Source organism: Lampetra planeri, chromosome 2, assembly GCF_965212315.1.
Source record: "Lampetra planeri chromosome 2, kcLamPlan1.2.h2, whole genome shotgun sequence".
In the NCBI taxonomy this organism is placed as follows: domain Eukaryota; kingdom Metazoa; phylum Chordata; class Hyperoartia; order Petromyzontiformes; family Petromyzontidae; genus Lampetra; species Lampetra planeri.
This window is the reverse complement of record NC_136108.1, coordinates 34,311,333-34,338,103: the sequence shown is the minus strand read 5'-3', so window position 1 is coordinate 34,338,103 and position 26,771 is coordinate 34,311,333. Positions and strand designations below refer to the sequence as shown.

Sequence of the window (26,771 nt, the reverse complement as noted above, 5' to 3'; positions counted from 1 at the left end):
CCGCGAAGACCTACACCGTCCACCGTTTGTTTCTAAAACTACTAACTGTTTTTATTTTACTGGGTAAGGTCCACTGACCTACATAGCTCATTTTCAGAAGCGACCTGGCCACAAATGATAGCTCAACAAAGTGCCTTACCAGCAAAACACTCGAAGCGCATATTGATTCTAAAATGTGGAGGGGAAAAACCGAAGGACCCAGAGAAAATTCCACGCAACCACAGGGAGAACATGCAAAGTCCAAATATACAGCAGCCGTCAGGGGTCGGGATCGAACTCATGACATCCTGCATACCAGGCGAGGTAGATAACATCTCGCCCGACCGAAGCTCGTGGCTTAAAGCTGACGAGCAAGCGCTATGCTCAAAAAACACATCGGCGCGCTTACGTGGTTTGCGCGAACAATGCGCCGTGTGGAATGCGTCGAATAACAAAGCTTCGAGTGTTTTATTGAAAACACTGGAGCTTTTTTCCCTCTCCGTGCTGCTGGACCCTTGGGACAACACTGGGCCCAATGTGTCCATTCAGCTGCTGTTCACTGACACGGGGAGGGGTGGGGGGGGAGATTTGCCTGCGGGAATCGCGCTGCAGGAACGCAAGGTGCATTCCCGCGTGCGCAGTGAGAAATGTCCTCGTACCAAACTCGACTCGTGACCTTGGTCTTTCCCAAAACGAAGGTCGACGATTTTAATTTGTTAACCCCATCCCGCCTTTCACTAAAATCTCCGCACTCAAAAGGATTGCAGACTGGCGTGTTCCAGGGCCATGAGCGGGGATAATCCCTGGGTGCATCTGCCAATGGATGAGGCTTTATCGGGGGCACATGGCCGCCCTGCGTGCAACCAGCCCCAACGTGAACGTGCACGGACACCTTGGCACTCGCTTGCGTCGCCACAAATGCGCCACAACAACAGAAACTGGCAGATGCACCAACTGTGCTCCCCAAGGTGCTAGAGGAAGGAAAACAAACTAAACGCAAACTGCTTATTGTGTTTAGTTTGTTGTTATCTCCGATTAGCGCGGTTGGCTACGTACGGTGCGAAGGAAGTTCAACATACATGCGCACGTACCTGAACTGTTTTAGGCGCCAGGTGTTCTGACCACTGCTATGAGCGTTACTCCTCTGCCCTCAGTTAATTGCCGGAAGGGCGACTGCATCTAACTGCCCACTAGCTTCCTTAATGAGGCTCCTCCGCAAATAGGCAAATTGGTACCAGCGACAATAAGCACATCTTTAGTAGTGCCCGTTTATGTACATGGCTTACAGGAGTGAATTACTCATTACAAATTGTTATCAAGCAATTCGCTGTTATGCACCACAAAGAAATCGGAACCCCTAAAGTTACGGTACTTCATGTGGTACTGATCAGTAAAATCTGACCTGGGCTCATGGGCTTAAAGGACAATCTTGACACCACTGGTACCAGTCAATCACCAGTCCACTCAGCTCCGTATATCCTTCTGTGCCGCGTTAGTCCATCTCTTTCTCCAGTCCTTGCTACGCCCGTTTAGCTTGGGTAGCTTCTGCCGAAATGTACCACATTTATCGGACTCGCCCACACGTACGTGAAGCGGCGAAATGTAAGGAGAGAGAAACGTAACAGCTCAATGTATCGAGCAAAACGGCAACATATCGTCGAATCACAACCGGGAGTTACGGCAAAAATGCAGCAACCGAGCGTTTCCAAATTTCAGACACCAGTAATGTGGTTCAATCCCAAAGCTGTGAAAGCAGCGATCCGAAAGAGGATTTTTTTTTGAGTTCCCAGTGACAGGTGCAGTTAATGCATTTTCACCTCGTGGCTTTGGCGCATGGCCCCTACACAGTGTGTGTACATCCGTCAGGCAAAGCAACAGTGGTAAACTTAATGCTGGGCTATTCCACACATCACGCAGCCTCGCAGTCAGTCGAAATGTCAACATTATTTGAATATTGTACCGTACTACATATGTGGGGTTCAATTTCGAAGGGAACTAATGTAATTGTATTTCTATAGTTTCAGAATAAAATGGCTTATTTGTCGAATAAGTCAGTGGTTTCATGCACACACTCGCGATAAACTACGCGTACCATTCCCATCCCCCCCAGCGTCTAGGAAAGGAATCGGCGGATCCGAGTACGTCCGATGCGACGGTATTTCACGAGCGTTTCTCCGAAAACAAGGTGGACAAATTATTTTCATCCGAAGCGCGCCTCCTAAATAGGTGGCATATTGCACCCCGTGTTAAAAAGCCACCGAGCGATATTAATCGTTACCCACAGCTTGAAAAGATTAGAAATGTCCATCCGAAATAGTGAAACTCGACAGCTTCCGTTGCGTGCGTACAACCCACGGATGGGAGTTAACCTTTGCCCTTAAACGATGTTGCCGAAAACCCCGCCAAACCCTCTCCCCCCTCACCCCTCGAGAGAAAAAAATCCAACTTGGGTTGAAATTAAGACGAAAAATGAGTTTCCACTTAGTACATGGAAAAAAAACCATTGATAAAGGTCGCGAAAGCCTACGTGTTAAACTGATAAACGGAAAATTTTAAAACGGGAAGAACGGGAGGCGGAAAGAGATGCGGAAGTGATCAGGGTCTTGTTCACTCCCCTTGCCCTGGGTTTATACGCACAAAGACGAATATCCCTTGTATAACCTTAACAGAATGTTTGGGGCAAGTGCTGTTAGCGAGCACCTATGAAGGCCGGCCCGGCACACGAGGGGATGGGTGGCCAGCACCACGCGCGGCCGCCTTTGTCTCCCTAGTGGCGATGTTTACACACCGCACCAGGTATTATTCAAGGCTGAGTCGACCAAGGGGGAGGTCAGGGACCGATTCAGATAATCGTCACTGGCGTTGGCCTCAAGCGGGAATCGCTTAGGGCACAGCAAGAGAAGTGGGGGTAAACATCGGCACAAGACAAACAATCGAGGCCACTGAAGTCCGGTGAGAGAACAGGACGCCGCAATGTTATGGGCACGTGACCAGAACGGATCGTGAGCGGCTGCGAAAAGGACGGCGATGGGTAGAGAGAAGACCGTGATCTGCATGAACGTAAAACGCTGGACGGCGATGGAAGCCGTTTGAGTTGAAAGACTCAACGATGGCCAGAGAAGTGGAGAGAACACTGCGAGGATTTGGTGGACGGAAGTGGCCAATCGTGCTGATCGGAGGTGCAGAGGGAAGGACAACAAACTAAACACAATAAGCAGTTCTAAGAAATTAGTTTTCAATCCAGATTTTAAAGTGCATAGCTCCAAGTGGCTTCATAATATCGGAAGCCACTGGATCATAACCCCAATGGCTCAAAAGGGTCAAGATACTAAAAGGGGGATTGTGCCCGAATCCGAATCTCCGTACTTTCGGCTAAGGTGAACAATCTGCTGCCGGGTGGAATCACGGTGGGTTTGTGTTTCCATCTCCCGGATGCCACGATAATTCCATCCTTGACATCCCACCACGGGTCCCCTTTCCCCTTTCCCCCCCCCCCAGGCAAAATATCAACAGCCATGATCTATCGACTGCTGGATGAGAGCCTCCCCTAAGCTGCTGCCATCTCTCGCCATCCCGAGATGCAAGCAATCCACCTGTCTAATTGCTGCACACCGGCTGATTTCGTTGCTCCATCTCCTCCGAGCCACGCGTCTCAAAACGCACTGCGGTATGTGGCCGTAAAGACATTCGAAGAATCTCCAAATATGGGCATAACGTAAGAAGGAAGCAGTTATAAGTTACAACCCTTTGCCAATCCACTGCTGAATGAACACTAACCCTTAACCCCCCTCTACCACCACCCCCACACCACCACGAGAAAACCCCTCCCCCTCAACGCCCCCACAGTCTCCAGCAGCAGCAGCAGAGGCAGCACTTATCCCGGTCTGAGCACTCGACTCCATCAAAGACTCCCATTGTGCAACGAGGCCAGAGTTCTCCTGCGCGCCGGCGCTTAACAACAAAAAACGTGCTTTTTAAATTATTTAAGAACGAAAAAATACCAAAACGCAATTAAAAATGTTCATTTGTAGGAGGAAAGGTTAGGCGCCGTCTACTGAGCGTTAAGGAAACGTCGCTAAAAAGAGGGACAGTGGGTGGGTGGCCAGCGGACGGGACCCCGAGCGGCTCTCACCACCCCGGGGCACCCAGGAGGAAGAGGGGCACCCAGGAGGAGGAGGGGCACCCAGGAGGAAGAGGGGCACCCTGGAGGAAGAGGGGCACCCAGGAGGATGAGGGGCACCCAGGAGGATGAGGGGCACCCAGGAGGAGGAGGGGCACCCAGGAGGATGAGGGGCACCCAGGAGGATGAGGGGCACCCAGGAGGAAGAGGGGCACCCAGGAGGATGAGGGGCACCCAGGAGGATGAGGGGCACCCAGGAGGATGAGGGGTACCCAGGAGGAAGAGGGGCACCCTGGAGGAAGAGGGACACCCTGGAGGAAGAGGGACACCCAGGAGGATGAGGGGCACCCAGGAGGATGAGGGGCACCCAGGAGGAGGAGGGGCACCCAGGAGGAAGAGGGGCACCCAGGAGGAAGAGGGGCACCCAGGAGGAAGAGGGGCACCCTGGAGGAAGAGGGACACCCAGGAGGATGAGGGGCACCCAGGAAGATGAGGGACACCCAGGAGGATGAGGGGCACCCAGGAGAATGAGGGGCACCCAGGAGAATGAGGGGCACCCAGGAGGATGAGGGGCACCCAGGAGGATGAGGGGCACCCAGGAGGATGAGGGGCACCCTGGAGGATGATCGTGTGGCACGAGCGTGAGATGGGTTGGCGACGGCTGAGCAGCAAGACCACCATCCTCTCGCAGCGGATAGATCACGGTTCGATGTGTTACGTTGAACTTCTATCGCACCGCCGCACGTAGCCAACCGGAGGTGCGTGGGAAGGACACCAAACAGACGATGATGCTGATAAGGAGGCACGCTGTTGATCAAACACAATGACATTCTCCCCGGAGACTGAAGTCCAAATAAATATTGACAGGAGGCAGGGCGATGCATAGACTCATGCAACGTTAATCGAACGGACGCAGTGAAGTACAATGCTGTGTGCGGGTTTTGTTTGTGTGGCTTTTCTGGGCGCTACGATTCCCGCTCGTGACCTACATCAGTGGGGAATACCAGCTCAGGTCCTGGGCCTGCTCTAAGTCGACTCAGCCTTAAATGAGTACCTGGTGTTGGTGTGTCAACATCAGCACTGGGGAGACAAAGGCGGCCTGGGGAGTGGTGCTGTGCCGGCCTTCATAGGTGGTCTCTAAGAGCAATTCCCCCCAACAGCCTCCATTGAAGGCTGTACGGTGGGGGGGGGTGGTCTTTGTTTGAGTTGAGTACTTTCCAAATTCTCAACCAATGTCATTTGAATTGTTACGAAAAGAAATCGGAACAAGACGTGCTGACGATAACAAACAATGAAGCAGCATCCCATTTCGACTCCACGTGACATTCGGGTAGGTCAGGAAGAAAAGCGAAACGTGAACAGAATTAACCATCAAGCCGTCTCGTTTCTGTTTTAACCGCGTGCGACGCTCCGTGCACGTATTCATTTGCGCACACAACATAAACCACGCATGCGTTCATGTTCGAGCAATAATTAATCGCAGGTTGTAGTAGCTTAGACTGAATCATTACCCGGAGACAGTTTTTACGGGTTAATTAGCGAAAGACTATTTCGGAATTCCATTTTTTAAGGTAACGGAGGACAGTATATGTATGATTTTCGCAGAAGCATGTGACTTGTGTAGTGGCATCGTGTTAGTTAGTTACTACACTTGAATCCAAATGGGACAGAAGTAGCTCACAGAGCTCCAAATCCACGTTGTCTCACCCACACTTTGTTCAACAACCACACTGCAGGACAAATCTCTCCCTCGCTCTCTCTGCTCCTTTCCCCCATCACTGCTCCACCATGGAATTCCATTTCGAATCGTTACTTTTCACAAGTTCCTATCACAACCTTTACTCGATTCAAAAAACGTGCCGACTCTCATCGACAGCGACTACAACGGCGCCGTTTGTTGCTGGCCGCTTGGCTTTTTAAAAGCGTGTGGTTGTCTGGCTCGGCAAACTTTGAGTTAAAAAAAAGAAATGCAATGAATGGCAGCTACCGGGCGGGGGTTCACGCGATTAGAACCGGCCGGGACAGTTGGCCAAGCTGATTAATCGACGAAAACTTTTCATAGACTCGTCTCTGTTTGGGCGATTACTTGGCTCCCTTCAAAAAAAATGGTGTCCCTCTGCCACACCCCGAATCCCCGAAGGCAGGAAACCCCCGTCCGTATAAGCCACACCCAGCGTAATGCAGCCAATGATGATGTTGGCTTACCAAAGCCCCGCCCATCACCTCCCGTCCAGCGGCACGGGTGAGAACTACTTCCGTGTGAACCGATTAGTCAAATATAATCGAACCAATCGATAGTATAATTGGTCGAGTAACCGATTACTTACTCCACCCGATATCACAACTAGTTTTAGAGCATTGTACCATAGTACAATTAGGCTTTTTACCCCCACACAATGTTCGTGTTATCCGATAAGTCGGGTAATTGAACCGACATGTAATCGGCCGGGAAATCCATTACTCATTTATCGGATATACCCAGCGCCACGGCATACAGTGTGAGTGTGACCGAGATGACCCACCCCTCTCTTTTCCAGGAACCAGAGACAAACATTGTGAGTGGCTCCACCAGTCCATCCCTCCCCACACCCCGTGTCCCACAGGTGAAATGGGTTTTATTTTTACCTGCATGTGCCGTGCTACGGTCTGGCAAGCACGCAGCGCGCAGCGCGCATGCGTTCTGATGTCGTTGGGTCAGTGAGCGATGTGATATTGGCTTAACAGGTCTCAGGAATTTCGTTCGAACCCCGAAGAAGTTGCGTTTTGTTTTTTTCGTCATCCCAGCAGGCAGCTCACTCCAACGCGAGCGTTTCCACGATCGCCCCTTGGTCTAAAGCAGCGGTTCTTAACTTTTGACTGCAGCCTTGCACCCCTTGGTAAAAAAAAAAACATAAATACACAAGTTTGATGAAACACAGTAGTTGTACTTACATGCCCGTGCTTAATGTGTTTTTGATTATTTACCTTCTAAAAAAAATCTGGTCATGTCTCACACCCCCAAAAAAGGGGCATCGTGCACCCCCAGGTTAAGAACCATTGCTCTGAACCCAAGGCAGCAGCGACAGCAGCAGCCCTTATAAATGTTCGAACTCAACAAACAGGTTGACTCAAAACGCTACCGAAAAGTAAAACGAGATCCTTCAGAGACGTTTATAGCACGATGAATCCAAATACCGTACAAATAATAACAATAACACCCTCAAATGAATTGTAAAGTATGCACTAAACGAGTGCATTGCAAAGCTGTAGAAGGCAAAAATCTATCATGGGCAATGGCCCCCTTCTTCATAGCACATTGGAGCTGTGTGCTTTTAAATCATCATCTAGATTGAAAAGTAATTTCTTGAGAACTGCTTTTGTGTTCAGTTTGTTGATTCCAAGAACACAGGATGAGATGTTACTATCCTTTGTGCAAGCACTTCCAAGAGTTCATGAACAGTGAGCCTGGTGAAATTTGGGGAGCGCATCGTCAGTAGTGAACCTTTGGTTCCTAGGGTGTTTCGGCCTTTCATACTATACACCCTCCCCAAAGGCGGCCAGCGACAGGGTGATCAATCCTACGCTTGCGTCCCATTCCCAATTAGTCATAGAAGTTGCCTTGTTATTGATAGCCAACATCCCCGCACCTCTGATAAGTTGGCTACGTACGGTGTGAAAGAAGCTCAACATACAATTATACATATAGGCCAAACATATATAGTGGATAATACAGCAATTACCCGCTCTGTACTCGTTGGCCTCTCTCTAGTTACGTTCTATGACAAACTGCCATTGCCCAAAATGTCACCTATTATCTATTTTTCCTTTTAAGGCCACACAGTGTTGACAATGAATGTGTTGAGTTTTTGTTATTCCTGCACTGCTGCCAACACAGCAGCAGCAGCATCACCACCAGATAATTCATACACAACATGGAATAGCGGCGCAACGCAAGCTGGGCAGAATGAGCAGTGGGAATGCCCCCCCCCCCCATACGCAGCCTTGTAAAATATCGCAACGACAGAGTTGTACGCGCTGCGCGTGGTGTAGCAATTCATTTCGTCGGCACTTTCTGCTTTAAATAAAACCACACAACTGTAACACGCTCTTCCGAGTGCGATGCGGCAGCTACGCTGGAAACTGGCCGCACACATTTGCATTCGCTGGCGCACGCGTTAACATCGAAAGAAAGCAAATACGAGGATGCTGCGTTGGGACGATGGGCGGCACACTGGTACCAGTTGGCTCGATTCGAACTCCTGGCACGGCAACTGAAACGTGGGAGAATGTTTCTTAAATCCCCCACAGCCTCATCACAGTTTGTCAACGGGGCGGCAGGTCGCGTGCGGTGGGGGTCAAGCGTTTGAGTGCTCCCCCCTCTTCCAAGAGATCTGGCCAACGTAGAAGGGTAGACCGAAAACCCTCGGCCAAAGGCTCTCTCGAGTTCTTTTACGTGATGGGAGGCCCCTTCTGTCAGCAGGGGTGTGAACAAGAAATTGCGCGGCTGCACCTCTGCCTCTTAGTCGAGCAAAGCGACACCAATCGGCGGCTGCCAGTAAAACACACACCGCTCGCCGGCGTTGGCAGCGCCTCTTGCCGACGGTGCCAAAGACACAGCGATCGCACGCTGGCATGCTGGCAGGGCACCCTCTGCTGCATTGTAACCCCCCCTAGCCCCCCAATCCAACATTCATCATCTCAGCCCAGCCGTGGACTCGCAATGCGGGGAGGGTGCAACGTGATCTACAATATAATCGAACGCAGGTCGCACACAATGTGGACCGGAGAAGGTGCAGGTGGGCCTCCGGGCCAGATGGCCAACGCCCCAACCCGCCCTCAGTGCAACGTAAAAAAAAAAGTCTCTCTCTCTCCTGTTACAAGAAACTCCGCACTGTGCACAACGCAGGTCCGGGTGCGGTTGGTGTCAAATTAATTTTAAGCCTCCATTCATTTCTCCCGACGAGTGTTTTGCCGTGAAGTTGCTGAGCTGTGATGTTACGCGCTGCTGCAAAGGGTGTTAAAACAAAGTGCCATTTTTTTTTCTTCACATTTCACACACCGGGCTGTTTTCACATTTCTTTAGAGATCTATTCGCGTCGTCGTATTTCAAATGCACGGCACCCTAGGTAGCAATGATGTGGGTGCGCGCGCGTCAGTATACACGGTACGCACAAACAATTACCAACATTATCAGCAACATCCGAAAACATTGGTAGCATCAGACCTTGGAAGCTAAGCAGGGCTGAGTAGTGGATAGTTCTTGGATGCGTGACAACCGTGTGCAATAAATAGTGGTCATCGGCCGAAGGGCTACATTGCAAAGGGCAAGAGGGCAGTACAGTAACTTCATTGTCCTACTCTACATTTCCATGCTCCTACGTGGTAACGGACGGTCAAATGTGCTGCCACGGCCTGGCAAGGCGAGGGGATGCCCTCATCCAGCAGTGGATTGACTTAAAAGGTTATTCGAGTACACTCACGACTCCTGTTATCCACAAGAGTTGTACGATCTGCAAAATATCCAATTTCCCGCTGTTCTATTCTTTCCTATTATCTGTAAATTTACCCAACAGTCAATGTGGAAGAGTGTCCAAGAACCCATTTTTTTCCATGGATCAGTGAAGTATATTTCCAGATAATAGGGTCCGTGGCATTGGTGCCCCATATTATGTCACCTTCTAGAAATGTTGCTAATGTTGAACAATATTTTAGCAACACTATGGAAAAGTATTTAAGTATCTTTCAAGATGCCGGTTAGCAATGGAGCAGTTTCAATTCCCGCAAAAAACAAGTAATTGTATCGTTGTTACTCGTGTTGTTTATTTGTTAATGCTAACTTTACACCACACGCTGCAACCCAAAAAACACATCAGAGAGCCATCCATCCCGACCAGGAACACCTACACGATTGGCAAAGATGTTTTCTAAATGAGTGCGGTTAAAAGCTGTGAACTGGTTGCCACATACAAACTGCGTCACTTTACCAAAACTAAAATTGGTGAACAGGGCCTGAGTAAACGGCGTGGTGTGGGCATATGAGAGTGTGACATTTAAAAAAACGCTGTTAAAATGAAATTCATGCGTAAAGAACAGGTAAATAAACTAAATTATGATGCCCTGAAGGTTACAGGTTCTCTGAAACTTTCCATGTGACTTCCAGGTTAACCTTTAAATGTATCTCACCAGCTTATACCGGCTGAAAACCACCTGGCCCCCCTCAAAGCCAGTGCACAAAGATTAAGATTACAGCCGGAAAGGGGAAAAAAAAGAGCACCTGCAAAATATACACATTTCAAACAAAAACAGTAATATGTCATATTGGTGATTTAAAGATGCTACTATCAGACTGAAGGCGTTGGAGGGAAGTGGCCACTCCAATCAAAGGGCTGGCGGTGTGGTCGCGGCACTTGCAAATGCTATAAACAGACTCGTAATCCTCAACCAAGATTCAAGAGCCGAATGGCTCACAGGGCTATACCTAATAAATGAACTTTGAACCACTCGTGCCACTTCTTTTTGCCCAGTCGAGGACGTCATCCAGCAGTGGAAAGATTATTCTAAATCTAGTCTTGCCTATGGCAATATGTTGCCAGTAAAAGTGACGTGAGTGAATTAAGAATTGCATCGGGCAACAGGCATTCATTTAAGTGAAGCGGTAGCTTTGTCTCCAAATTGCTGGCAGGCTTAAGTCACTTCACTGCATACCGACGAAACAGATTCCTCATAATTAGCCGTAATCTATTCACTGCTGGATGAATTCAAGGCGTTGCCCCAAGCTACCACCATCTCTCAAGGTACTGAGATTTAATTTCCATTTAGCTCCTGCGCACAATCCGATTCCATTGCTCCATCTCCGTTTGCAGATGTGAAAATACACTTTGGTACGTAGCCTTATATAATTCTGAGAAATCTCCAAATATGGGCATATATTGCAACAAGGAAGAAGTTGATGAATAAAGGTATCCCCATACTATGGCCTCACCACACTGGTGTGTAAGGGTGGGGGGAGGTGCTGGGGGGGGCATGACCGGCTAAGAAATCACTTGCTATTGATGTAAGTCATGGCCAAAAATCAAATGCAGGTCACCGGGTTAAGAGTGCAGTGTTGCTAACCACTGTGCCACACGACTCCCCATGCCAGCAGGAAACTCGCTGTAACGTTTAAGCACCGGTTTTTTTCCGAATGAGTCAATGTGTTGGCAGCTGGGCCTCCAAGACCTGCCAGCGCACTTTGCACCCCGAGAATGCACGCAACGCTGTGGTATACGACGACACGTCGTACAACACTTTGATAAAGAAACCGACTCTTCTCCCCGCCACGGCAATTCCTTCCGCGAGAATTTGTGGTACAAAGGGGCAACACGTCGCCGTTCGCGAGCGAGATTAACTAAACGTATCTCGACGGCTCGTTTGCGAGAGCGGTGACGAGCGGAGTTGCTGCGTTCTAACAAAGACAACAGCGCCAATTTTGTTGTCAACAAAAATGCAACTCGTTAAGAACAAACCTTTTACCAAACAGCAAGTCCCTCATATTCTTGGTTCTTTCGGTAAAGTCACGTAGAAGGGAAATAATAAAATAATACAAATATAAAACAATACAAATTCTCACGACGTTTCGACTGCAACACAAGCAATCATCATCAGGTGTGAAACCCACAGCAAGAATTTTGCAAGAATTTTGCTGTGGATTTCACACCTGATGATGATTGCTTTTCTTACAGTCGAAACGTCATGATAGCAAGAATTTTGCTGTGGATTTCACACCTGATGACGATTGCTTGTGTTGCAGTCGAAACGTCGTGAGAACTTTTTATTGTTTTATATTTGTATTAATTTATTATTTCCCTTCTACGTGACTTTACCGAAAGAACCAAGAATATGAATCCCTGCAGTCACGAAAGCTTTAAAGCAAGTCCCTCTTTTAAATATAAAATCAATGTCTCCTGATAGAACATCACCATCATCGTCAGCCATGATCAATCCACTACTGGATGAAGGCCTCTCCAAGCCGCTGCGACCTCTCACCATCCTACGATACGATATAGAACACGACGAGGCCTCCATGTTGTCTGGCCATTGGACAAAGACGGTCACTGCATCGCCGCGCTTCAACGTGCACTTCTGCGGCCGTCTGGAACGCTCTTCCTTCCAATATTTGGAAGCCACTGGAGCTATGCACTTTTAAATCTATAGTGAAAACTAATTTCTTGAGAACTGCTTTCGGTGTTAAGTTGATTGTCCCTTCCCCCACACCTCCAATTCGCATGTTTGGCTACGTACGGTGCAAAAACAAGCTCAATATAATACTACGTTACAATGATTCCATTAAATAAATATTGGGTTCTCAATTGAAGACAACATCTGTGCAAAGGCTCTATAGTGCTGGCAAATGATAAAAGGCATTAATGCGTTCAAGGCTGAGTCTGAAGGCACAGGCACACGTTTAATTGCGTTTAATAAAAAAAAATAGGACTGTGAAGAGATAGCAAGTCACACGAGCCATCCATTAGAGAGTAAACACTGTACCGGTACGATTTACACTGTGCCAAAACCTGTCGCAATGGTGCAATTATCGTGCCGGAGAGTAAACCTGTGCATGCATCTGCTGCCACACCAATTACCCCGACAGACACAAATTAAAGTGGTTGTGCGTGTACGTGTGTGTGTTGTGGGGAGCGGTAGTATAGTGGTTAGCACGCTGCGCTATGAACCCGTGATGACAATTTAAACTGGTCCTTTCCCTCCCCTAGGTCGACTCGGCCTCAAATGAGTACCTGGTGCGGTTGCTAAAATCTGCACTGTACAGTGATGTCACAAGTTATTTGTCACACTCGAACCTGCTGGGATGGGGGCAAAAGGGTAAAAGCTTTAAAACTCTTTGTTATTTCATTCAGTCAGAGTACCTTGGTACAAAGATGCTAGCAGGAGAATGGGTAACTGTCGCCGATCAGTGATGATATCAAATAGGCTCGTGTGTTTGTCCCTGCAACTAATAGGAATGGAATATTGGGCCGTCCCGCGTCTTGCTCGGCACGATGTCTGACGTTTCGCTCCACGTGCTGGGAGCGACTTAGCCCCTGAAGACGCTGGCGTGAAACTTTGGACGTCATTAAGGCACACGCGGCACAACCCGAAAACACATCGGGAGAATTATTAAGTACAACGGTGAAAACCTATGCAGTGGTAATGTTTTGTTTTACAAAAGGTGTCAATGGGAACCTTAAATGTCCACATTTTAATTAAGAGACCTGTTAAAAACAATTGGCAAGTTGTCCAATTGTAAAGAGAGGCAACATTTATATCACTAACATTAGTCAATTCTTGAAATTGCAACCATCGCCTCGCCTCCCTTGGCCTTGCACGAGCTGTTATGCGCAAGGATATTTGTTTTGGACATGGGAATTACTGAATTAAAGGCGTTGGAAGATGTCCAACCAATTTTGTGACGTTTCAATCTATTTTTTTTGGGTGGCTTTCAAGCAGCACCAAGCACTCTGTCTTGGAGAGACATTTCAGGCTAGGACTCCGATGTGTTTTAGGTTTGTATCGCACGTTGCTCGTCGTAACGCCCGGCGCTTCGCTCCACTTGCTGGCAGCTGCTTCAGCACCAGCAGCGAAACGTTGGACATCAGGCCGGACAACAAGCAGCCGAGCAAAAACGAAAACACGACAGAGCTACACAGCTGTGCAGCGCAAACACGAAAACCCACACAGTACAGGGTGATCACAAAGTCACTTTGCAACAAGCATCCTGCAGCAAGATGGGGCTCCGGCACACAATGCCCTCGCAAATTCGGGAATATTTTAAGCAGGAATTCAGTGGACGTTGGATTGAGAGAGGATCTGATATAACGTGCCAGCCTCGAAGCCCAGTCACGACAACAAGGAGAACGCCTCACACTTAAGATTGGCAAATATTGAGGAACTCAAAAGAGCTGCCCAGAACTGCCGTGTCCAGTATGCAGCCATCATCCACTCGGAATAATCTGTCGAGGAGGACTTTGGTACGAGCCCAGCTGTGTGCTGAAAGTAGCAGGGGCAGCACACACTCAGCCTTTCGAGTCGAGGTTACATTATACTTTTTCATGCAAAGTGACTTTGTGGCAGACTAAGCCAGCAACCTTGGGCCCTCTTTTCCTGTGAAAGAAAGGCCACTGTATTGGAACAAAGCTATATACCGTAATCAGTTTCTCAAGTCAATATGAAAATAACAACCGGGCTGCCCGATTCAATTTACATCGGCTAAATTCTCGAGCCACCACATGTTCAATCGCTTCATCACAATTTTGGGAAATGGAGATTTATTTTGATGTAAACCTCAATTGGATGTTTTTGTTTATTTGTTTTAACCGTACATTACACTGGGAGGCACCACATGACTAGATCTGCATTTGCATTGTTAATCCTCAAGGCTTTGTGTAAAAAAAGCATTCAGTGCAACAAACCATTCCTTTCTTAGTAAACAATGTGCAAATGTATGTCTGTGCTTGTGCTGCGGTGAACATTAAAATACACCTTTACAAGAATTCACAACTAATGAAATTACATGAACTACAACATTAAAAAGGAGGAGAGTGAAATCATCTTATGTATGTTAAACTTTTTCACACCGTGCGTAGCCAACCGTCCTTATAATGACCCCGTCGTGGATATTTTCCTATGATATCGATACAATTTTTACATTTCTAAAATGGTATTCTCATTTGTGATTTACAAATTGTTTCTTTGGTTATGGTTAGAGTAAGGGTTCGAGTCTCATGATGACCAAACCGACAAAATATAAATTGAATAATCCAAAAGTTGTAGATCACTACATATATTGTCAGTCACCAAAATGTAGAAGTGCCAATATTACACCCTTTCGTGCCGTTTGCCAGGTTCACTGCCGTTGTTTCCCTCTCTGCGGAAACTTCGCAGTTAAAGGAATAGGAACCATTCTGAGAAGTGCTGGTGTGGCCTACCATTGGACACTGGCACATTTCCACCACTGTATATGGTAAACAAACGATTTGGTGATGCTGCTGCTGCATTTTCAGCGGTGCAGAAGCACAATTAAACAACCACAAAACCCCTCTAACATTCATCGATAAAATTGTGCCATTATAATATAAAAAATATTGAGCAATGGCACTTCCGCACATCACGTGATACGGCAGATATTGTGTCCGGTAGATTACCAACAAGAAAAACTTACTGTCAATACAGGTTAGAGTTACCTGATTTAACGTTTTCCCAGATCTCAAATTTAATCTGGCTGGGAAAAAAAACGTTGCAATAGAGGCTTCGCAGGGCATGGACATTCAGTGGCAGCATGATGTATGAAAACAAAATTACTCAATTAAAATTATCACATTTATCGGAACTGTAGAGTGCACGCCTATGACCAAGTCACCCGGAAATGCAACCAAGCTTGTCAGATCTTGGAAGCAAAGCGGCTTTGAGCTGGGACAGGGCCCACCATGCGTAACAGGGCATTATAGGCTGCGTGGCTTAGGTGGCGAGCGGCAGATGGCAGTGCAGTCAAATCCATTGTTGTGCTGCACTTCTGTGCTCCTATATCAATGCTCCACTGCCTTCACTAAACCGCACTGACCAACGTGGTGCTGTGTGGTACAAATAAAACCCACGAGCTGTGTGATATGGGGACGGCTTCATCCAGCAGTAGAATGACTAAAAGCTGTATTCGTACATGTGTAGCACATAAGATCGGCTGAGCAAATGCATATAATTGTCATCAATTATGCAATTACCATATTATCTGGATTATAACGCACTTTTCTCCTCTCCCTGCATTTTAGAACCAAAATTAGGGGTGCGTCTTTTAATCCAGTCGCTGTGCGCGGTTTTGTGCAAGACCAGAATTGTAAAACTTCATGGACATTGTGGAAACAAACACGGGGTTTCGGAGCGCATCTGACTTGCCAACGCTCTCTTATAACCCGGAGAATACGGTATCCCGTGCGGTCGTCAATCCGTCTATTGTTCTCGCTGTCAGCCTTGTCTATTGGGTCATTCTGATCTGTGCTGCCACCGCTGCCGGGGGTTGACAGGCGCGTGTAGTGTGGTGGCAGGGCCTCGCATGCTGCACGCCGACTGCGGTGGATTCCAGCACATATTGAGTGAGCGGGGCCCCCCCCCCGCTCACTCAATATGCACGGCAGCCATCAAAGCCTGGCAACAGCCCGCAATGCGACTGCGGCTCAACGACGGAGACAGGTCGCCCGAAACAACGCCCGGGCGCTTCGCTCGTTCGCCGGCGTTCACGACGTCGCTCCCAGCCGTAGCCACGTCCGCCGGGCTCATCGCCGACCTCGAAGTCGCGCGCCCCGACACCCCTGGCCGTACGAAAGGAGAAACCGGCCAACAATGGCGCGGTGGCCACTGGGGACGTACGCTTGGATTACGGGGACGGAAGGAGCGCGAGGAAGGATGTAGGCAAGAAGTGCCACGGGCAATCGGGCCACACACAAGCACTTGCACGCTCATCGGGGTCACACAATACAGTACTGTAACACAGAAGGTCGCCGCCAGAAAGGAGGAAATAATGCGGAAAAAACACGACGTTCATATAAATACGTCACGGGAAGGGAAAGAGACAACACATAAACTTTGCGTTGCTGCAGTTTCATTCGCCAATGAACAAATCATCCGGAATGCACCCGATCTCATGAGTGCTTGGCAGGCTAAGCAATGTTTAGCCTTGGATAATGCTCGGATGGGTCATCGCCACACGTAACAGGTAACACAGGACGATCACATAGCTACATTGTGGGGCAGCAAGTGGGCACTGCACCAAAATCCACTGTTGTGCAAATATTGCTCAAGAATCTGTGTTCTCCACCTTCGCAAACCCACACTGACCAGCGAACCCCGCAGCACCCGCATGGCCTGGGTAAAGCTCTCATCCAGCAGTGGATTGACAAAAGAACAAGCCGAGTTGTATTCAAGCCCTACATGCCTTTCCCAACTTGGTCGTGTGAACCTTCGGGCTTAACTCTCCCCTCTCTCAAAACAAAGGAATACGCCCACTCCCTTTCACTGGCACTGTGGAGAAAATCATCAACAACGTCGGCTTAAACGTGCAGGAAGGAGGGGTGGTGCAGTGGTTAAGCGCACTGGTCTATATAAAACCAGCGACCTGAGTTCAATTCTACTGAACGACATTTGTGAAACTACTGGACATCTGTGAAAAAAGAGCCTAATAGCTCATCGGATTCATCCAGAATAATACATATTCTCATTTTTATTCTGAATACCCGGCCACGGCTAAAATCAGTGATGAGTGAAATCGGAATGGTCCTGGGTGTCTCCTCCCCTACCCCCCCCAACCCCCTTTTGATAAACCCACAAGGAACAGCGTGCTAAAGTTATGGTCCAACAGTCCAACAGACCCCACATGGCTGAAATGGCACGGGGGAAGCCTTCATCCAGCTGGGGAATTTGACGAAGGCCGTGAATGATTGATTAAAATTAACCAACTAGTTTAGGTGGCTCAGCGGTAGAGCGAGCGGCTCGCGATTGGAAGCGTCGCAAATTCAAATCCCGATTGCAGGTTGACTCACCCCATCATCCCGCCGGGGTCGATACAAATAGAGCACCACTTATGTTGGAAGGTCAACAGTGGTTGTCCTATTCATAAACTCACCCTCCTCCCCCCCCGCCATGGTAATGTGGAATTTCCTCCAATGGCTTAGGAGAGCTGTAAACAGGAGATGAGTGACACCACGTGAATTGCTGAATTGAGCAAGAAATCACTTTTGAAAACTTTCGTCAAAAATGTAATTCGTGTGTTTTATTTTTTTTAAACCAAACAAAGTGTTAACAATTGTGTTGCTTTTTAATGAGTGAACAAGGGCTCGAATGATGAAACTGCCATGCGAAGTGAATGCTCACGAAGCCGGTGGAGAATTAGGTTCCAGGCAAGCACTTCCCCGAAACGCAGAGACACTCAGTCATGTGATAACGACACTGTATGTTCAATCGATCAGGTACGTGGCGGCGATTCTTCTTGCAACATAATGGACATGCTACAGGAAGGAAACATGTGGTAACCACCCCCACTTCCCCCAGAAAGATAAATTTCAATGTTTTCGTAAAAAAGTTATTTCAGGAAGCAATGTCGCAATTAATGTCACAGTGTTATGCTCGTAACACAATTAACAAACGTTATTTTTTACATTTCCCCGAAGGCACATTAATATTTTTATGGATTTGTTGATGGCCAAAATGTAGCACATGTACAGTTCCTTTATCATTCAACTGCTGAAAAATGGGAGGGGGTGGATTATTTGGCCATACTTCCCCACGCTGGTCAGTGCAGTTTGGTGAAGTCGCGTACTTAATATTTTCCACCCCAATTCTATCCTGATTGTGCTTTTGGAATTATGTCACGGGATGAAGAATCCCTCCTTCAAGTCCCACAGAAGTGGATGTCACAGAGCTGTCTCTGAAATCCCTTCATATGGCCTCTGGTCTACACAGCGGAGAGCATCTGAAGTAGGTCGTGTACAGACACTTTTATTACAAACAGGGTAGCGGTATCCTGACAGAGGTAGAGTATATTGTAAACACAATTAAACTTTGAGAGCACAAAAAGTTATTCACTCACTTGCATAAATCACGTTTGCCGAGCACAGGCTCAGAGGCCCACATACGCCAAGTGGCAGTAACAAATAACACGGCTGAAGGTGAAATGTGATGAGTTATTTTTTCTTGAGTTGAGCAAAGTATATGGTGGTGGTGGTGATGCTGCTGCTTTGGCAGTTGATCACAAGCACAAATAACACAATCTTCATTTGAAGCTTTCGTGACTGCAGAAATCCATACTCTTTGATTCTTTCGGTAAAGTCACATAGGTAGAAAATTTCTACGATACATTATTTTTGCTTTATTTTATTTTTCTACCTACGTGACTTTACCGAAAGAACCAAAGAGCACAAATAACACACGCACATAAAATACATTAATCAATAACACTTGGCCTTAAAAGGAAGATGACAGTATATGAAAGGTAGCGTTTCAGGCAATGACCCTTTTTGTGAGCACACAAGAACGGCCATGGAGAGTGGAGTTGGAGGCTGCACTTTACACAATGAAGACTCATAAGCATGACAGTTGTCATGTTTTCTGATGACCAGAATTTTTTTTTATCGTCACAAGAACTTGTTAAAAGAGACGAAGGGATGCAATTCTTAAGTGCAGCAGTGCGAGAGAATGGGGGGGGGGGGTGTTTTGATCTGCAGTGTGGTGTTTGGACACAGTATGGTGCAAAACCGAGAGCAAAAAGCTAGAAACGTGACTGACAGTTCACTCCGGCAGCAAGCACTGTATGTTTGTATCCATCACCCCACAGGGAACCCGTGGCCAAATTGTTGTGGACCAGGCACGGCGGCATTCCACAACGCCCACATCTCGAGCAGCACCACGTGCCTCCCCCACTCCTTCCACTCGTTAGCCCATACCTGAGCTGAACACCTGGCACCCTGCTTCTCCACCTTCCCGAGCATGCAATCACCCTCCCACTTCAGCGAACCCCAACACAGCCCCCACTAATCCATTCAAGTGCCCTCTCCTCCACCCCATCACCCAACTACCAACCCCACCTCCGCATTATCCATTCCACCCCATCCTCATTTTCCGTATGCCTCCCCCACCACCCATTCAGCACAATAATTTAAGACACTCAACCGACGCAGACATACAGCCCAGGAACCACCTCCCAAACCACTCCACAATGATCCCTTCACTCACCAGCTTTCACTTTGCCTCCCATTGGCGTGCAAAGCAAACGCTAACCGTGTTGACATTTCAAAATGCAAACGACCGTAATAGTTGACGTTTCTTTTAAGCCGCCATTCATCTCTAGTTTCCTTTCACGCAGCCGAGACTGCGTTACATAAATTGCTGTGGCTCCCATGATCGTGATTATGCCCTCTCCTGTGTGGTGGTGGTGGTGAAGGTGTCACGCCAAGGACTAATGTGGGCTGTGTGCGAGCTGTGTGTGCATGCATCGGGTCTGGCTTTCCAAGAGGTGTCCACAAAAACACCTCCCAGGGTTTTTTTCTTCCTCCGACAAGCAAACTTGAAATTAATTCGAGATTTGAAGCTTTCGTGACTGCAAGGATGCATACTCTTAGGTTTTTTCGGTAAAGTCACGTAGGTAAAAATAATAATAATAATAATAATAATAAAATAATATTAAATGAAAATAACTAAATTAAATAACGACGTTTCGGAAGCAACACAAGCCTCCGTTATCAGGTGTAACTACTCCAGTAAAATTATTTTACCGAAAAAACCTAAGAGCATGAAACTTGAATTTGAATGTAAAAGTCAGTATGAACGTCGCATTTCCGACTGGCTGGGGAGTGAGGCATAGGCAGATATGTGAAAAGGGTCGGATATGTGAATATCTACAAAACTATAGTTACACCCTACTCTTTGGTTCTTTCGGTAATTTAATTGATTATTTTATCTTTATACGTGACTTTACCGAAAGAACCAAAGAGTAATTCCTGCAGTCACGAAAGCTCCAAATTATAGTTACACCGTGCACAAAGTCCATTGGGTGTGGGCAGTTAATTGGTCATGGCGGATATATGATGGTTGGGAATGCGACATTGTACTGGATCTTGTTTTTACTGCAATTAGTTTGTTCTGTATGTGGCAATGTTGAAATGTTAGCTGGCTTCTCTCACGAGCTCGCAATCACGTCTTGCGTGAAATTTGTTGCGGATTGAGAGACATCACTTACATTCTGGGGTATATTATAACAAGCCATGAAGATGCACAAGTAGTGCACATGTGTGAAGGCATTAACTATCTTATAAATTAAAGCTATAGTGCTTTATCGCACTGCGCTACGAACCCGGGCCACCTGAGGTCAATTCCTGGCCATGACCCTTCAACTAACCAGCAAGGGTTAAAAAAGTGTGGTCAAACAACTGCAATGCCTGTGAGGCTGTGGGGAAAGCCTTCATCTCGCTCGCAGTGGATTGAAAAAGGGCTGGATGTGGATGCTAACTATACATACGTAGTAATAGGTTTTTACCCTTTCAACTGGTACAAAAACTGACACCTTTATACAAGGTATCATGTTTGCAATAACCACAACACAAGCAGTCAAAATGCAAACAAAAAGAAACAACTTTGATGATGATAATGATATGCACTGTCCTTGAAGTTGATTGGTCCACACCCGAGACAGCTTTTCTTAGAGCCTAGTCTCCATTGGTGTTGGACCAGATGACGCCAAAAGGCGCACAACTCAAAGACAGACATACGTGTCGGAGCAAAACAGATTTCATAACTACGCTGAACCACGGCCCTATTATCCATGGCAAATGTAGGGTCCACGGAAACTCCTATTATCCGCGGCCCAATTTTCTTCCTATTATCTGCGATTTTACCCCTGATGCATAGCAAAGTGGCTTCCTAATGCTCAGGTTTTTTCTACGGATAAGAGTAGCCGTGTGGCAAATTCATCCTATTAATCGCTGGAGTAAAATCATGCATATCCTTCCAGATACTGCCCGCACTCCCATATCATCGCGGGCAAGAGGCGTTCCCCTACATATACCACAGTCGCAGGAGACTTCAGTGCAAAGGATAGGTAAGAGGCACAGAGACAACATGTAAACAATAACACACTCAACATGGAGGAATGCAAGTTGCAACCTCCCCGTGGCTGTTCCTCGGCAAGCTTTGAGCGTTCAAACATCGCTAATCTGCTGCTTGCACACTGGCTTCCCAGACTAAAAGTGTGACCACAAACAGGATGGTCCGTTTACAGATACCCCACTAAAATAACAGCGGGAGGGTGGGGACTTAACCGAGAAAAATGTTTGTTTCAAAGCCTCTACACGCGTCGCATAAATCTTGACAAATCTCAATAGACGATATTCCCGTAGTCTGTTAATTACGACGGACTTTTCTCTCCGTGTTTTGCAGCAAACGTCCGAAGGTGCCGTCTTATAATCTGGTAGGGGAGTGCGCGTGTGAGACGCCAAAATGGTATCATCGAATTGACACCGGATACCGCTAGTCCAGAGTGGGTCTTTCTTTCCAGGGTGTCTTATAATCTGGAAAATACGGATTATATATCATTGAACACTACTGTGCAAGATATTGAACCATCGTTTTGCTAATCTTCGATCACCCGGTGGCACAACAATCGGCTGGGAATGAGGTTACGAGTTCAAATCATGGTTGAGGATTGACCCGGTCCATCATCTCTGCCGGCTCACTTTAGACGAGTACCACTTTGTGGGGACGTCAACATTGGTTGCCCCATGGATAGACTCGGTCAAGCCATAGGAAAGTGGAATTTCCACAACAGGAGATAAGCACCGTCTCAATGCGCATATGAGCAAGAAAGTCACTTTGACTCCGAGTTGAAAATGGGGTTATTGGGAAACTAGTGGGGCTGCCTATGATTATGGATCATCCCCTGTATTTTGACCCAAATGTTGCAGCTAAATCATTTGGTGATGCTGCGTTGGTAGTGGTGCACAGGCCTTAAAAGGAAAAATATATAATAAGCGAAATTTTGGGTAATGGCCCTACTTCTCATAGGACGTAAATAGAAAGGCCAGAGAGACACAATGGATGATGGCGTCCTCTGGTCTAACACTGTTTGAGACTAGGCTCTAAAGAAAGCTGTCTCTGGTGTGGACCAATCAGTTTTTCAAATACAATGCATATATTACCAGAGCATGTTTTTGTTTGCATGTTCACCGCAAGTTTTGTGGGGTTAACGCGGACATGATTGTTATATTTTTGATAGTGACAAGAAAAGTCCCATGATAGAATGGATAAGAGTTGGAGACTGCATTTTGCACCATGGGGCCTGCTCAGAATTACTATGTTTTTTATGTTGCTTGATAAACGCGTTTAAATCGGCACATGAATGACTAGCTATTAGTATCTACATCATGGGACCTCCTTTGCCAGTACCAAAATATATGAATAGGTTTCTCCCCTTTTTCTGGCAACAAAACTGAAACCTTTTTTTTACAAGGAATCATGTCTGCATTAACCACAATGCGTGTGGTCAGAATGCAAACAAGAAACATACTCTGATAATATATGCATTGTCCTTGAAACTGATTGGTCCACACCAGACAGCTTTCTTTTGAGCCTCGTCTCAAACGGTCTTAGACCAGAGGACGCCAAAAGGCGGACAGCTCAAAGACAATGCACTATTAAAGTAATGAGAGCTTGGGGTGAGCATTTTCATCATGTAGTAGTTAGAATAACACAGCCTTCAAATGATCAAGAATGTATGTATCTTGCAGTGCAGACCACCACAGCCCATCCCAGTCGTTTTTACTCTTCTACGGCTTCCTTCCACTTAATAATGTCGATAATTCTACACAGAATGGCGTGAATTCGTCAGTTCCCAGCGAAAAAAGTGTCCTGGCGGGCTAAAAATCACTTACAAACCAGAGAAATGTGGACAAAACCTCGAATTACTATTAAACTTTCAGTACAATGAGAACGAAAGTAGATAATCATGCCAGCCTTCATTGATGCCATCTATGTTACATTAGTGTCCCTTTCACGCGTTATAACAGAGCTGCAAGAGGGCTTTTACATCACCCCCATCTTCTCAAACATTAAACAAGGCTTGCTACAGGAGTTGTATGACCACAGTGTTGTGTTTGTTGATGCCCTAAAAATGCACGCTGGGGTCAATTCGTAACACAACAATACGGATTCATACTCTTAGGTTTTTTCGGTAAAGTCACGTAGGAAAAAATAAATAAAAATAATAGAAATAATAGAAATAACAATAGAAACAATACAGATGTGGCAAGAAGGGCAGCTTCTGGTCCCAAATAATAACAATCGTGGGGGGGGGGGAGCTCTGCACGCAAACACTTGGGGGGCAAATCAAACACAAATATCTTGGCCAACACTACGCCGGGCCGCCTTTGTCTCCCCAGTGCTGATGTTCACACACTGCACTAGGTACTAAGTTTAAAGCTGAGCCGACCCAGGGGAGACCCAGAACCGCAACATAGCATTTGTCGCCACTGTCGTGAGCCGTGTATGTGTCAATGTATAGACTGTACCGTGTGTGTGTCAATGTATAGACTGTACTGTGTGTGTCGCTGTATAGACTGTACTGTGTGTCAATGTATAGACTGTACTGTGTGTGTGTGTGTCAATGTATAGACTGTACTGTGTGTGTCAATGTATAGACTGTACTGTGTGTGTCAATGTATAGACTGTACTGTGTGTGTGTCAATGTATAGACTGTACTGTGTGTCAATATATAGACTGTACTGTGTATGTCATTGTATAGACTGTACCATGTGTGTGTGTGTCAACGTATAGACTGTACTGTGTGTATGTGTCACTGTATAGACTGTACTGTGTGTGTCAATGTATAGGCTGTACTGTGTGTGTGTCAATGTACAGACTGTACCATGTGTGTGTGTTAATGTATAGACTGTACCCTGTGTGTGTGTCAATGTATAGACTGCACTGTGTGTGTGTCAATGTATAGACTGTACTGTGTGTGTGTAAATGTATAGACTGTACTGTGTGTGTGTCAATGTATAGACTGTACTGTGTATAAATGTATCGTGTATCAATTGCGTATGCCAACACTTACACTACTGTATGTATAGCATCATGTGTACAGTTAGTCTACCACCACTTCTACGGCGTAGCATCACGTATGTGTATAATCGATACGATATCTGCATGTGTATAATCGATACGATATCTGCATATCGGCCACGGTTTATCCACTGTTGGATGACGCCTTCCCCAAGCCCACCTGCGAAGTAACATGCTGATGACACACAAGTGTTCACACACAACACAACACACACGTGTTTACACACAACACACGTGTTCACACACAACACACACGTGTTCACACACACACACAACACACACGTGTTCACACACACACACAACACACGTGTTCACACACACAACACCACACACAACACACGTGTTCACACACACAACACACGTGTTCACACACACAACACACGTGTTCACACAACACCACACACACCATACACAACACACAACACCACACACACAACACCCAACAACACAACACCACACACACAACACACAACACCACACACACAACACCCAACAACACAACACCACACACACAACACCCAACAACACAACACCACACACACAACACACAACACTACACACACAACACAACACACAACAGCACACACAACACACACGTGTCCACACACACAACACCACACACACAACACACAACACCACACACACACACACAACACCCAACAACACAACACCACACACACAACAACACAACACCACACACACAACACACAACAGCACACACAACACACACGTGTCCACACACACAACACCACACACCACACACACAGCAACACACCAACAACACACCAACAACACACTAACTCTACCGCTGTGTTAAAGTCCTCCCTACTCACCTCCTCCACGGCATTGACTGACGACCGGCACATGTTCATCTTGGTGGTGAAGGTGGAGGTGGTGGGCGAGCTGTAGTCCTCCAGAGTCTCGCTCACGAAGTCGGGGACGCTTATGTGGTCCGGCATTGCTGGATCCTCTTCGCTAATGCGTTTTAAAAATTAATAATTAACGCTCCCTGGCGATCCACGTTAAGTATTTGTTATGCTATTGTTAGTAGTAGTAATATTTATTCACTAATCCCCCTTTGCGAAGTTGGCTTTCTTGCTCAAAAGCCCAGGCAAGTCAGCCAAGAAGAGGGGGGCCCCCGGATGTTTCCAGCCACTGTCGGGAACTCCTCCTCCTCCTCTTCTTATCCTCCTTCTCCTCTTATCCTCCTCCTCTTCTCCTCCTCCTACTGGCTTGTCTTCTTATCCTCCTCCTCCGTCTCTTGCGCCACACTGGGGGAGCAGCGTGTGGCTTGGAGGATTCGTGAGGACGGTGATGGCTGAGTGAGTGAGCGATGGTGGTGGGAGGAGGAGGAGGCGGAGAGTAGTTAGGTGGAGAGAGAGAGAGAGGGAGAGGGGAGGAGGGAGGATTTGTGGTGATCTGGGACACCGTGTGGGTGGATTGAGGCTGGGTATTAGTGGGGTTTGGCGGTAGAAAGAATGGCTTTGCCTTGGGTTTGTCAACAGTGACTCGACGTCGCCGCCATGTGACCGCGGGGCAGAACGAGGAGATTGTTGGAATCGGTCGCAATGAACCCAATTCGTGTCCAGCACCCAGAGCCGGCCCAGCCACTAAGCGACCCTTGCAATTGCAAAGGGCCCCGTGGCCAGCAGAGGGCCCCCCTAGAGTCACTGCTAGCGAGTGGGTGAAAAAAATCATACATCAAAGGGGCCTCCAACCAAATTTTGCTTAGGGCCCCCAAAGGTCTAGGGCCGGTTCTGCCAGCACCACAACCACCACGTCCTCTTTGGTGTGTCAACACGACTGCATTGTTTACTTAGGGGCCGTCCATAAATGACGTCACGCGATTTTGGACGATTTTTGACCCTCCCCCCACTCGTTACATGGCGTCACAAAAAGTCAGAACCCCCCCTCTCAAATATAACGTCACAAAGCCCTGCCCCCCCCAAAAAAATAAACATGCTTCAAATCGCTTTAAATTATTGTCATTGTAGTGCGTATTTAATGTGGCGCTGCACTCTGATGTTGTAGGAGAAAACATTTCTTAAAACGTCTATTTAATTAA

General features: G+C 47.1%; 1 protein-coding gene across 1 annotated transcript in view; it reads right to left on the bottom strand.

Annotated features, from left to right (window-relative positions):
- The window catches only part of LOC144732527 (arf-GAP with SH3 domain, ANK repeat and PH domain-containing protein 2-like), a 110,836-nt gene extending 84,737 nt beyond the window's left edge, over positions 1-26,099 (bottom strand). Inside the window, 1 exon segment of the mRNA XM_078613935.1 lies at positions 25,540-26,099. Coding sequence (XP_078470061.1) covers positions 25,540-25,665 — 126 coding nt within the window. The 5' untranslated portion in view covers positions 25,666-26,099.
- Between the last annotated feature and the right edge of the window lie 672 nt (positions 26,100-26,771).